The following is a 14,852-nucleotide window of genomic DNA, read 5'->3' as shown; positions in this document are numbered from 1 at the left end:
ACTGAAACAGACACACAACAAAAACAGGAAGTAGCTCCACCACATTAAAGGCAACACATCACCGATCGTTCATGGTCACGCTGTAGATTGAACTCCTCAAATGAAGTTTGCAAAAAAATATCTTCAAAGTAAAGAATATGTCTGTGATCTGATTCAACTTTTGTGGTTCCTCCTATAAGTTATCACCATTTTATTTTATTTTATTTTCAATGTTTGTGGATCGACATAAAATATAATTTATGTGAATTTATTCTATTTATTTATATTCCAGGTAGTTTAACAAATTCCCACTCAAAGAGTCAGTCTCTCATTTACGACCCCAGACACACGAGTCACAGAGCGAAGCATCAGATAAACATTAACCGGATTATGTTGAACAACTTTAGATCCTCAAAGACTTTTAATCTGGATAAAAATATAATTAAAGTTAACAGTTTAACAGTTTTCTTACCAGAATTGGAGAAAAAACACATTTTATTATGAAATTATAAGAGATATGTAAACACTTAACTGAAAATGAAGTCATTTTGATTCAGGTTGTTTAAATTTTGCAGACACACTCTGTCATTTTAGCTCAATATTTGTTGAGATCAGAAAAAAAAAATTTTTTTTAACCAATTTCTCATTGATTGGTTGAAATATTTTTCTTTTTAGGCTTCTAGATGTGTTAAAATTATGATGATTCTATTGAAAGGTATTTATTTTTCTGAAAAAACAGATGCTCAGCTCTGTGTCTCAAACCTGGAGCTGACTTTAATCTTCATGCATGTCCCCAGAAGGTTTGAATATGTAGAGACGCTGTTAGTACGAATGTAAAACTATATTTGTAAGCCAACTGTTGTATATTCAGGCGGTGTGAAACCTAACAGACTCACAATATATAATTTTAATGAAGGTGATTTGTACAACAGACTTTCTGCTTTCTGTGAACCAGTGCTATTAAAGCCGCTATTAAACTTCACCTGGTGTCTCACTCGCGTCTTCCAGTTTCTACTGTCAGTAAAAGCAGTGACATTTTATTTTTCCATTTCAAGTTTTATTTGCTTTTTGAGAAGCATCATAAGCAGCACTGAAGGTAAAAACAAAACAAACAAAAAAAACACACAACAGAACAGGTCTGAGCACTTCATAAAGGCTTTGAGTAAGTACTGTGATAAAGACAAGTCACATAGGGCCAAAAACAAACAGACAAATCCCACCAAGCCTCGATCTCCACCTGTTTCAACATACTGACCTTTATTTTGAAGGTCCAGTCTGTTCCACCTGAGCAACTGGACCACAACCTGAACCTACACAAACTCAACCTAACAGTTAGTAACCCTACAGTAGAGATACAGTTCATTACACTACGAGTCGATCTATTATTACATACTTTTTCTCTTTTTAACATAAAACACAAGTAGCCTTCACTGAAGTATTCATATCTCCTCATTAACAGGAGTTCAGCAGATTCACTCCTGCAAAGACAGAAGTAGAGCTCTGCACAGCGTCTGAAGGTGCCTCCTCTTCTCTTCTCGTCTACTACATGTTTAAACTCCTACTCTTACAGCTTTCCTTACAGTACTTGAGCCCAAAATGTTCAGAGGAAGTTGCTGACACCCTCAAAAAAGTGGCAGTGGTTCATCCTCTGGGGAACATAAATGTGATTTAGCAGATGTCGACCTGCCCATTAGGTCGTAATACTTATTGTGTAAAAAGGGGTTTGGCCGGAAGGTAGAGGCTCCAAAATCCTCAGGGGACCAAGAATACGCAAAATTAATTTCAGTGTTATCTGGACAAAAAGTGACAAAATTACGTCCCTGACCCAATTAAACTGATTTTAAACATCTATCAACTGTGCATCCAGGATTTCAAGCATTTAAATCAAGGAGCCCATGAAAAATAAAATACACCAGTTACATATATAATCAATACTGTTTATCTGATATGGTTTTAACCGTTTTTAATTGTATGTCTACTGAGTGTCTCTTTACTTATGGTTTATTTTGTCTCATTTTCAGGTTGTAGCTTGAGAGTGAAGTGGTCAGTTGAGACTTTAAGGTAAATGTTAACATCAAAAACGCTTAATATTAATAAACTTGTATCAAAATTTGGGAGAAAAAACAAACAAACGACAACATCACTGCAAAATGTAAAGAGCTGACAAACTGTAGTTGAACTCTGCCTCCACCAGGCTCATGGAGGGAAACATGGACCATAAAAAAAGGCAAAGTTTAAGTTTTCCACATGTCATAATTCCTATAAATAACCAGCTGACCTTCTGCCACAGAGGTAAAAAAAAAACAGTGTTTCATGAAAACGTTAAGGCTTACAGAGAGGTGCAGGCCGTCTGAGAGTTCATCTCGTCGGCCAATCACATCGATCGCTTTCTTTTCTCAGGTGAGTTCAACCCATTTGTTTCCACTGGAGCTCATTAAGACGGCAGGAAGCAGGAAGTGAGTCCAAACTCAACTTTTCAAAACATCCTTCAATTTCGGTGACGACACAGATTCAGAGTCTGTGAAACTAATTCATCTGTTTAAAAAAAAAAAAAAAAAAACTCAATCTAAAATCATTTTTCTGGTAAGAAGAGACTTTCATTCTCGGTTTCAGTCTTGGCGTTTCATCAGAAACTCATCATTCAACACGTGGCTGTGTGTGAGGCACATCGGCCGTCATCTGGCAGTGTGGCGTCATGACAACAAAAGACAAGGTTAAAAGTAGTTATTTTAAAAAGACAATAAAAGTGCCCCTCTGGTATTTAGTGCTCAACCGCCCTCACGGTTGTTCATACTGAATGAAAAGCTCATTTTTGATTTGATTCAATTGTGCAGGTTTAATGACAAACTCAAAGCCTCACTGGTTTTGTTTTGTTGTGTTAGTAGTCTTGAGATCAGACCTTCATTTTCCTGCAGGTTTGGTGACAAATTAGAGGAAAAACTTAGAAATAAGCATGAAGTAAAGGAGAAATAAGCAGAAAGTAAAGGAGAAATAAGACGACAGTGAGGGTCACTGATGGTTAGATCAGCTTAACTGGTTTTTCCTTCAATCTGTCACCTGTATGCATGTGCGCACAATTGAAAATGAAAGACTATTAAAACTCATCTACACTGTATATGAGGTCTTTTTGTTCCTTTCTCCACTACATTTCCCTCAGGTTGAAACGTTTTTAAGTTTGAGAGGACGGATCTTTGTTTGATCTCTTTTTATCGACTCTGTAAAACTGTTTCTAAAATTCACTTTCCATTCAGCCTGAACACGCTTGTAGAGGGACCCCACAACAACAATAAAAAAAGCGCACAGTCCCAACAGGTGAGGTGAGGTGAGGTGGTGACATGCAGCACCAGTCCAGTGAGTTAGTTTCAAGCTAAGTGCGAGTGCTGAAAAAGATCCGAGTCGGTAACAGAAATAAAGAGTATCCACGTCGGTAACGTGTTCGTCCATCTCATCATCACTGCAGCTTCCTGTCAGAGCAGTGGTCCGTGTCCTGAAGAGACTGAAGTGGTTTCGAAACCACACACACAAACACACGCACAGTACCGTTAAATGAAAGTTTTTTTAAAGAGGTTCTGGGTTGGACGGAGAGAGGACGGGATCAAAGATGGAGGCTGATGGAGGACGCGTTCACCTTCACATCAGCAGCTTGGGTCCTGCTCCGAACTCTAACCTCTTCACCAGCCTGTGAAAACACAACACACACTCACTCAGAGAGCTTCAACTGAGCTGTGTCCATCCTTCTGACTCACAGGAGCCACTGACATGTATTTAACTATTAAAGGGATAGTTCAACGTTTTGGTAAATTGGCCCATTGCCATAATCCCTATAGTCATAGCAGTAGGTTCGTTACCTTTAATTGTCGGTGCAAGCTATTTTTAGAACGGCGGAGCAGAGCCGTGAGCTGCTCAGAGCTACGCTACGGAGGCTCATGGGATTTCTTGGTTTCCCTCATCAAACTCATCAAATACACAATCCAACAACTCCAAAACGCTCTGGTGGACAAGTTGTAACCTGCACATTCACCACGCTATGAGATAATAACAGAACGTTACCAGACAGAGTTGTTTTAGAGGTAAATGCAGAGACTGCTTGCCAAAATACTGCCTCTGAAGGGAACGTGCATCAGCGGTTTTGCATGAATTAACCTCTAAAACAACTCTGTCTGGTAACGTTCTGTTATTATCTCATAGCTTGGTGAATGTGCAGGTCACAACTTGTCCACGAGAGCGTTTTAGAGTTGTTGGATTGTGTATTTGATGAGTTTGATGAGGGAAACCAAGAAATCCCATTAGTCTCCGTAGCGTAGCTCTGAGCAGCTCACTGCTCTGCTCCGACAATTTAAGTTAACTGATATAACTGACAATAGGGATTATGGCAATGGGCCAATTTGCCAGAATGTTGAGTGATCTCTTTAACTTTGCTTTTTTACAAACCTCTGCAGGTTTTAATAATGTTTCTATCACTTTATGAGACTGAACATGAGAGATGTTCGCTGTACAGGACTGACCAGCTCACCCCTTGTTGTAGAGTCCGTTGGTGGGATGAGTCTCTGACGAGCTGTTCTGCCCCGCTGCCGCCCCCTGTCCACCAGCATGACCTCTGCGATGAGCCGCCTGCTCGTTGACATAGTCCCGACACGATGCAAGCTTCGACTCCAGGTTCTACAAGCGACGACGAGAAACAAAGGGTCAAAATTAAATAAGTTTCTGTTTAAATCAGTTTGCGTTTGATGTTCATGATGAGAGAATCTAATCTGGATCAGTGCTGGAGAAAACAAACTAAACCTGAACAACAACACGAGTAAAACCTGAGGCTGAGATCTTCAGCAGCTGTGGTGAAGAAAATACACTGAAGTCACAGGTTTGTGATGTCGTGTCATCACATGTCCATGTTAAATTTTTTTTGTGAGTTTTCCGCTTCATTTTTCTTGTTCTGTGAAAAAGTTTTATTCTGTTTCCAATGAGATTTTAAATGCATGTGAATAAAGATGTTTTCAGTGTTTCTCAGTGAATGTGTCCACACCGTGAATCTCTATAATTACTAGCTCTGTGTTTATTATGTGTTAGTTTGTACATGATGTTGGTTTTAAAGCAGTGAACTTAAGATCTGAGGGAAGCTGCTGTTTGTTTACTGTTTACTAAACCACAGCGAGTACAAACAGAAGCACCCTGCAGCGTCACATGATTATAACTCATCATTTAATTAAAAAACAAAACCAAACAAAAAACAAATTTCTTTTAACTTTATACTTATAAGAAAAAAAATCACAAGTGTGGTTCTCACCCCGACTTTCCTCAGCAGCTCCCCGACGATGTTCAGAGCCGAGATCCTGGCCGAGGTGGTGAGAGGAGTTCCTGAGAGGCTTTCAGCTGCAGAGACAAAACCCACCGATGATGAGTCCAGTTTACAGTGATTTAACACAGACAACAAATAATAATCAGCGAGTCGCCGCCGAGGAGAAGCTGCAACCGCATAAACAGTCAAGTGCCTTTTTTTAAATGAACAGCAAATTATGTACGGGGGCAAGAAGAAACACATGTTTTTCTCCCGATTCGATTCTTCTACGATTTTTTGGATGGCGATTCGATTTAAATTGCGATACTACGATATTGCCGATTCTCTCGATTTTTAGTCTGCATTTCTAATATTTATCTGCACACAAATACTGTAGGAGCCTATAAATTAACATTCTCCATTATAAAGTGAACTTAAACCCTTTTCAAAACCTGTACTCTTTGTATGTAAAAAAGGCTAACAAATGCACATTGCACAATATTTAAAAAAATTCAAAACAAAAATTTTTTTCAAAAAAAAAAATCGATTTAAAAATCGTCAAATATTTATATTTATGTGAATCGATTTTTTCTCCCACCCCTATCAGAGAGTGTGTGAGGATTTTATCCCCTGATGAACTGACCTCTGCTGACGGACGGCGTCGTGGTGCTGAGGGGCTCGGCCGGAGCTGGAGGTCTGGACGGTGTCGTGGTGGTGGAGGGGAGGACGGGCTGGTGAGTGGACGAGGACGGGGGTTTGTCCTCTGTCCTCTTGTCCGGGGGGGTGAGAGGAGGGGTGGGCAGTCCAACCGAGGACGAGGCGGAGGGGGAGGATGAAGGATCTTTGACTGCACCGCTGAGGGACGGCTTCCTGTCCTGGACCACCTGCTTCTGCTGCACCGCCAGCTCCTGCCTCAGGTCTGACACACACACACAGACACACACACTGAATATAAATAGCTCTCCTACATTTTTTTTCAGTATTTTCATATCTTGTCTGATATATTTGGCTTTTATTCTGTCTGTTTTCCCTTAGTTTTCTCACAGGTTGCCATATGTACTATAATACTCTGACAGTTTTCAGTGCATTGCTCTTATTTAAAACAAAAGTGACACCTCATGTTTGTGTCTTAGCATCCTTAAACTTTGACCTGACCTTTGATTTGATTATTTATCTATTTGTTTCGTTGTTGTTGATTATTTTTGGTTCATCAACAGATTAAAGGGATAGTTCAACATCTCCAAAACACTCTGGTGGACAAGTTGTGACCTGCACATTCACCACGCTATGAGATAATAACAGAACGTTATGAGACGGAGTGGTTTTCGAGGTAAATTCATGCAAAACCGTTTCTGCATTTGCCTCAAAAATAGATGATGAGGTGATGATGATGAGGGAAACCAAGAAATCCCATGAGCCTCTGTAGCGTAGCTCTGAGCAGCTCGCAGCTCGGCTCAGCCGTTCTAAAAATAGCTTGCACCAACAATGAAACAACAACGAACCTACTCCTAAAACTATAGGGATTATGGCAATGGGCCAATTTGCCAAAATGTTGAACTATCCCTTTAAAAAAGCATCCATGTCAGAGAGAGAGAGAGACCTCAGGGTTGCATCACTCTGTCTGCAGCTCCCTCGTCACCTACTCCTATGTTTTCTATACAGCAGGAATCACTGTCACACTGACAGATCACACTGAGCTCTACCTCGGGCCTCGTCCTTCAGCCTCTGGACGGACTCTAAGAGATTCTCCTTCTCGTCCAGCTCGCTCTCCAGGAAGGCGTTTCTCTCTATGACCTGGTTCATCCTCTGCTCAAAGTCCTCCAGTGACATGATGGTTGCCCTGAAACATGCAACACAAACAAAGGCAAACTATCAGAGGGTGATGTTAATGATTGAGCAGACATTAACGTATAGCTTCACAGCTGCACTTTGGTGGTCGGATTTCAGAGCTTGTCATGTTTAGAAAATATAAGAAACTTTGTTTTGAAGGGAAAAAAACGTCTTTAGATTCTTCATAACTCCACTTTAAAAGAGTCTGTGTGGGCTCTCCATGTGAAATCAGGATCATATATTTTGATTGATCATGTCCATTCTGGCAGGAAGATCAAACTTGCACAGTAATTGGATGCAACAATGCCTACATGTATTTTCCCTGACATACAAAATTTAGTTTCACCATCCCTGAGACCCTGAAACATCCACAGTAGACGACTGGATTTACTTTCATGAAATCTTCAGGGTGGAAAGAAAGAATTTTTTAATAATATTTTTTTTTGTTTTATTAAAAAAATTGAAATCAAAGTAACATCTTTTTTAGAAACTGGTGCAATAAAGTGCTAAAAATAAAGGCACATCGCACATAATTAAGAAATTAATTCTTTCATCGTCGTGGTCACGGTGTCGTTTTCATTAAATACTGATCCCTGTTTATCTCCGAGTCATAACTGCTTCATTGTGCAATCACCTCTCACAGCAACAATCTGCGATCAGCTGTGAAGATGATGGTGGAGTAGATAAGTCGTGTCCTTCACAGTTCAGAATTACACAGTGTGAGTTGTTGATCATCACGCCTCATTTCTATTTTCTCTTGGTTTTACAATCATGACTAAACATTGGTTCATCTTGTGAAAGCCACGTGATTTTTTTGTGTTTTGAAGTACAGCTGCACAGTGACTGGGGTTTTTTACTCAGCTGACCTCTTGGCTCTCTCCAGGTCGTCGTTGGCCTGCTCCAGCTCTCTGATGTATTTGTGAAGTTGGTCTCTGACGGCCGTGGTCTCGGCCAGGTCTCCCTCCAGGGTGGAGATCTGCCGGCAGGCCTCAGAGTGCTGAGTCTCATACTTGTCCTGGCAGGCAGAGTCAAGACCAGACAGAAGATTTTAGGGTAAAAAAAAAGATAAAGACAAAATATGAAGTGTGGAAGACAGGAGAGGGAAAAGTCACTGAGCTACTGAGCTGAAACTCTGTCAAGATTAGCAATAGCACAGATTTAAACTTTAAAGATTTACTAAGTTGAACCACACATCACAGAAAAGTATCTTAGGGATTAACAGAAACTGATGAAAGCTGCTAATTTAGTCACTTCTTTAACGAAACTAAATCCTCCGGTGAAGCAGTGTGCATCAACATCAAACATTAATACTTCAAAGGCTCAAGCAGAAACTTTGCCGTTAAAGCCACTTTTCATTGAACAAAGTTACAGCTCGAGTCCTGCACATTTTGTAATTTTTTCTTTGCACTGAGCTTGATGAGACACAGCGAAGTTCACAGCACCGGATATCACACAACTCTTTCACGCTGAGTCAAGCTTCAGCATGTTTTAACTAAATACCATGAAGTCTCTGCATACTGGACGTACGTGCCCTTTGAGATAAAACCAGTCGACTGCTCCGACAGACAGCACAAGACCTGCCAGCTCCAGCTGTGTGTGTCTCTAAACTTTTAATACTTACTAATGAATTTTAAGTTGTTGTTTTTGTTTTTATCCCATTTTAATAACATGTCTTAGTTAGAAATCACACCAAAACTAATAAATATTAAATTCTATTTGGCTTTCATAAGCTTTTTGTGGTGTAAGCCATGAGGGGCCTCAACTATCAGTCTGTGTTAGCTTTGGCTGGAGTTCCTCGCTACACTAATAAAATAACTATTATTATTAACAGTCTTGTAATAAATCCTACATTTATGAAGAAAAATGTTTGCTTTATTACATTTTCACATGATTAAATCTATCAGGTTACATTATTAGAGAGGAAGACAGAAAGACAGATTTGTGGTCTTTCCTCTCTCAACATTTTTTCTGGCGCTCTAGTAACAACAGGTCGGTGTCAGCCAATCAGAAGAGAGCAGGCCCTGAGTCTCTCTCTCTTCTGATTGGCTGACTGTTTTCTTTGTAATACAATAAAAAAAATATATAGCACATTTCAGATAAACCAGTACAACCAAATCTTGCAAGGTTGAATAGTTGGGTGCAGGTGGGCAGGGTTTTTGGTGTTGTTGAGGGCGGTGACAGCTTTGTGACATCACACAGTTACAGAAGTCCTGGCGGCTTGGTTTAAGCTTTAGTTACCGAACATAGAACTACTTTATAATAGATTTTTTAAAAAGACACGGAAAACTATATTTATAGAACATGAGACCTTTAAAATTTAGCAGCAGTTTCAGTGCTTCTGTAATTTATTAAGATGGCGAACAAGCTTGTCCTCTGACCAGCAGACAAATACAAAAATATCTTAATTATCCTGCAGTGTTAGATGTTCTGTCCTGAAAAAAACTGAATCACAGTGCAGCAGTAAGTCTGCACAGTCTTGCACCGGGTACACTGCCCTGAGCATAAACAAGACTTTATGACTGGAAAATGTAGCAACCACTTCTTTTATCCCCACTGGATATTTTTATTTTTGTTTTTCCAGTAATTCCACTATTATTTTCAAGCTTTGTTCTTGTGTTTTTCTTTCTTTCTTGTTTTTTTTATATACCAGCCCCTAAAAAGCCAGGTATCACTATCAACCCTGTTCTATGAAGAAGGACAAACATTTTCTTCAAGGGGGAGAAAAAGAGGCGAGTGAAGTGCGACATTATTGGAGTGGGTCTTTATGGGAAGCACTGCCATCCCCTCCAGACACGGACCGAGCAGGAGGCATCAGCTGCCTGTTCCCGGCCTGAATCGGTCCTCTGTGACAGCGTGCATGCGTGTGTGTGCTCAGACAGAGAGCACCAATGAGGCTCATTCACCACCACAGGCGAACAGGAGCCATAACTTCTCTCTCTCAGCTGATAGATATGGAAATTCCCAGTCAAATCCACTTCAGATGGTCGAGTGTTATTTAAAATAACTTTGTGACCCCTGACACAGCACCTCTATATGTTGCAGTGTAGGCTATAATCGTATGTTGGGACAATTACTTGTATAACGGATGCTTCTCAAAGCCTTCAGGGAGGGTCAAGAGGACATATTACATGACTAGTACATGTAGTGATGCAATAGGACAGACCTGCTCTATTTACCAAATATTCAACCATCCACAGTTAAAGTGTTTCTTTAAAAACTTCCTTAATTAACTTTTTCTAAACAACCTCCATTGGCAGTGTCTTATTTTTCAGTGGCTTTTCTGTGACGTGGGATATTGACATTACTGATAGGATGGGAAAAGGACGGTAATCAATGCTGATAATGTCCTTTGTACCTTGTAGTTTTCCAGTTCCATGCGAAGGCGGTTGTTGGAGGAGAGAAGTTCGCGGTTTCGCGCCTCACATTGTTTCAGCTCCGTCTCCAGCTCCCCCTCGTAGTCCCGACTCATCTGCTGAAACTCCTGCAGCTCCTCCTGAGCCTCCTCCGCACTGAAAACACACAAACACACAGATGATTAATGTCATATGTTTCAGCACTTTTAACAGAGGAGATTATTTTGGACTGTCTACATTTAAAAGGTCATATCTCTCACTTTTGTTTGGGGTAGAAAAAGATGCTGTCTATGAAGAAGCTTTGCCAGAATTACTCCAAACCACACCTGTTTGGATGTAATTAACATTTTCCCACCAAACCACACAAACCTGTGGGCACTATGGATAACATACCAAAGTCTTAACACCACAGAAATGTGTTTAATAGGAAAACACATTCAGGGTCTTGATAGTTTTTCTTGCAGGAGTGTCTACTGACTCACATTTCTGCAAACTGAATCTGAAAATCACTGATTATTTTTGGAGATTTGACTTTAAAGCCCAAGAAACAATGAAAGACTCAGTGTTTTGCCCACAAGTTATTTTCATGTTGGCACAAGCTGCAACTTGATCAAACAAGATATCATCTTTCATAACAAGATAAATAGGCTACATATATAAGGGCTTCACATTGTATCCATGGAGGGTATATAAACATTTCTTTATTGAGTGCTTACACATAAAGAAATATGAGTGGTCGGGTTATCTACGGACACAAAAACATCTGGACTGCAGGTAAACTAACTAAAATGTAAACTCTCATATGAAGATACAGTGTAAATAAACATCCCAGCTTTATTATGTGTGCACAAGATAAAAACGTTTTCTTTATTTTTACGATTTTCAAACAAAGGAACCACACAAAGAAGAAGTGAAAACAGATTATTCTTGTCTGTTTTTCACAAAAACAACATGAACATGGGGGAAGGACACACACCTCTGCTGGTGCTTGGCAGCCTGCTCCTTCCAGTACTCCAGCTCCTCCTCCAGGGACCCGAACTCTGGAGGCCCTGGATCCCCCATCTCCAAGACAGGTGGAGGAGGACTGACCCACACCTGTCACACACCAACTCCTCTTCTGTCTGTCTGTCTGTGGGGCAAATAAAACACAGGGCATTTCAAAGACAAATTCCTCCTCCCAGAACTAATAGTTCAAACATCTAGCAATTAATTATCAACAGTTAAGTAAACAAAACGATTTATAACAGGATTTAATTTCAAATGATTCATGTTAACTTACTATTAGGTTATATCAGCAAATTATATTTCAGATAAAATCTCAGTTTGTAGATTTTGGCAAAAGGGAGTTCAGTTAGAAAAGTTAAACGGGCATATCAATAGAATAAGTATGTATCAGATACTCCCCTAGCATAAGGATACATTGGCTTAAAAGTCTATAGAAACTGTCTTGAAACTGGCCTCATATTGAGGTTTCCTGTTTATTCTCATGTTTTGGATTTGTTTTTTATTGTATATTACTGATGTTTCTATCCTGTGTTTTTACTCTCATAGTGCGAGAGTAAGCTCCTCTCTTTGGGATCTCTAGTAAAAGTATCGATCTATCTAAGTATCAACCTCCAAATAAATATGTATTATTTTAACATAAATTCAATGCCGAATTGAAGAATAGACAACAAGGTTTCATGAAACATCCTCAAAATTAGTCAGAGTCAATTAATTAAAACGTAAGTCCCCCCAATAAAGTAAATTATATATAAGATTTGCATGGAGTCTGGTTGCAACAAGCTGCATTTCAAAAACAGGAACCTAACCTTAAAAAAAAGTAACGGGGAACTTCTACTTTCGTGTGGTTTATCACGGGCAACACCTGCTTTATAAACGTTACACATGGTTAAGAAAGACCCAACTATTATCTACAAACCGTTATTAACAGCAAGGTAGCCTAATAAAGACGGAGTTTAGCAGCGTTAACCATTTAAATCCCAGCTCTGATAATAAACACACTCACAGCTGTAACTCACCCTCAGCAGTTCGCTTCTTTCGACGCAAAGTTACCCGAGTTCATCTGTCGCTAAATCCTCCTCATGTGTTGATCCAACTACCGACAAACTTGGTCGACTTAATTCGGAAAAACCTAAAAATGGTAAAAGAAAAAAACAGTTTTTCGGGACTTGCCGGAGTTTAGCCACCACAAAGTTGCTGCTGCTGCCTTTGGAAGACGTCGTCGAACAATACATTGTTGCCATTCAAGTCGTCCAGATCAATTGACCAATCACGAGTTAGATGACAGCCGTGGCTCCCGCTGCTATTGGCCAATTGTCCGTCAATCAAATGCCGGAGAGGTGGGATTAAGGATTCTTGTCCAATCGGAGGAGAGATAGTTGTATCTGCATAATCGGCACAGTCTAGACGGGTTTGATGGATTACCAGAGGCCGGCGTTGCCTTCAGGTGGTGTCGGAAAAAACCATTAGCAGGAGGGGATTCCGGCAGTTTATTGTGAGGTCATACTGTGGAGGTGGGGTTAGGATTAGGGTTGTTTCAAGTCTCCACAAATAGTTGCAAAACAATCCCAGAGAGACTAAAACCAACAGCAGAGAAAAAATACTTGCAAGATGAATACACAAACAAAAAAGAAGGAACTTCATTAAACCCCCAAAAAACTACAAAGTGTCCCAAAACTATTTAAAACCCACATTTAATTTATGTTTGGTACATTTTTAAGGATGAGAAAAGCTTTTAGCATTCATCGAGATGAGTAGGATTCATGAGATTTAAAATACACCTCAAATGCCTGTGTGAGTTCGACACAACTGCAGTTTCCCCCTAATATAAGTTATTATTGCACATAAACATGAGGGAAAAAAATCTATTGTTTTGAATAATTACTTATCTGAAAATATTCAAAAACCAGGTAAAGCAAAAATAAATATGTGTTTTGAGTTTATAATACCACAGAAAAACATATTATTAGCCACCCTGTCAAATTGGAAGGAATAAAAGAAGTCGCTAAGTATAAAAAATTATGCTTCAAAGCTTCAAAACACAGCCTCTGAGTCTGAAGCCTAGCTCCACAATGAAAAAATTATGAATGGCAATAAGGCTTTTTACATGTTTTGAGGGACATTTCTGTATTTGCTTTTCCTGCTCTTTAAGTGATGCTGTGGGTGAAACACAAGAGGGCACATGCGTCATTCAGTACAGTCTGCAGTGTGTAGCCACGTTATGCTCATGTGCTTGTGTTTCTGTATTTACAGGGAACGGAAGCAATGGAATTATTTTAAAATGTATGTAAAATGTGTGGAAGATTAAAACAAAAAAAAAAGGTTAGACTTAGACTACAGTTGTATTTGAAATAGAATAGAAATAACACAAAAAACACCATTTAGTGCACAGGGTGCAAAACAAAACACTGATACACAGTGTTTTATTCACTCCAAGGGATGAAAAACTGAAAAGAATCAAACATTTTACACACTTTATTTCTGTCTTCTATGTATTTTTCGATGAATCTTCATTCTAGACCTGAATGCAGGAAAGTGTTGTTTAAGTGCTCTCCTCCTGCTGCTCTGCATCTGGCCTCTTACATAATGTATAGTATGGTGGTTGTGTTTCAAAAGGTTAAAGAGGGCGTGTTAAATGGCACCTGACTAATTCCTTAGCTCCCATTGGTGGAGTTTCACTTCCTGTTAGTGGGGTCAGAGGTGGCATTGGGTCAATTCTGTCCTTTTCAGAGGGATTAAACGGGCCTATCCGATCCTGGTTAATCCACACGCACCATCATTAGAGCATAAAGCTGTTACACACACATACATACACATGCGCACACACACACATCAATCCACTCTGTCCTTGCTTCATATCTGAGCTACATGTTTTTACAGAGTCTTGTCCACACGGACTACAGATTACAAACATGCGCTCTTGTGACCTTTGGTGATATTAGAGGGAATTTGGTTGAAAGGACTAGCATTTTAAAGAAATGTGCTTATTTGCTTTTATTTAGCCCGATGACTTTTCATCTAGATCAAAATTAAATCAGTCTAATATTATGATTTAGGCATATTTACATTTGTGTCAGTTCCAAATAAGAAGGTGTACACACATTTATCTATGGAGCATTCATTGTGCCTGACTACAGCGTCACAGAGCTGCTGGCGTGGCTTTACACTCTTACTCTAATTGCCTGATTTCACTTGCCTCATTGTTTCCATCAGTCTTAATCTGCTCCAGGCACTAGTTCAACACCTCAATGGTGTTCAAGGCTGGATTAACCTCTTAATGGGGCAAAAACACTTAGTCGGGTCCCTATTGACCTCCACTACACATGGTAGGCTAATTTCAGTGCTACATCCAGAGAATCTACAATTCATTGACCATGCATGACTGTAACTCACACAACCCGTCAAATGTCAAATGT

General features: G+C 39.7%; 1 protein-coding gene across 2 annotated transcripts; it reads right to left on the bottom strand.

The window, feature by feature from the left end:
- Positions 1–1,067: 1,067 nt before the first annotated feature.
- LOC310990213 (nuclear distribution protein nudE homolog 1-like) lies at positions 1,068–12,670 on the bottom strand. 2 transcript variants are annotated; one of them, XM_083977496.1, is made up of 9 exons: positions 12,452–12,670; positions 11,411–11,563; positions 10,437–10,590; positions 7,948–8,096; positions 6,955–7,091; positions 5,895–6,170; positions 5,261–5,346; positions 4,493–4,638; positions 1,068–3,658 (listed from the first exon to the last, which is right to left on the bottom strand). In XM_083977496.1, exons 2-9 carry the CDS (start codon positions 11,494–11,496, stop codon positions 3,610–3,612), a joined length of 1,083 nt encoding a protein of 360 aa, XP_083833622.1. In that variant the 5' UTR covers positions 11,497–11,563; positions 12,452–12,670; the 3' UTR covers positions 1,068–3,609. The 2 variants fall into 2 exon arrangements, with proteins under 2 accessions (XP_083833622.1, XP_083833621.1); XM_083977495.1 differs by having other exon boundaries at positions 11,411–11,559; positions 12,456–12,670.
- Positions 12,671–14,852: the final 2,182 nt, after the last annotated feature.

The sequence above is a fragment of the Trachurus trachurus genome, assembly GCF_905171665.1.
Source record: "Trachurus trachurus genome assembly, chromosome: 8".
In the NCBI taxonomy this organism is placed as follows: Eukaryota; Metazoa; Chordata; class Actinopteri; order Carangiformes; family Carangidae; genus Trachurus; species Trachurus trachurus.
This window is presented reverse-complemented; position numbering and strand designations above follow the sequence as displayed.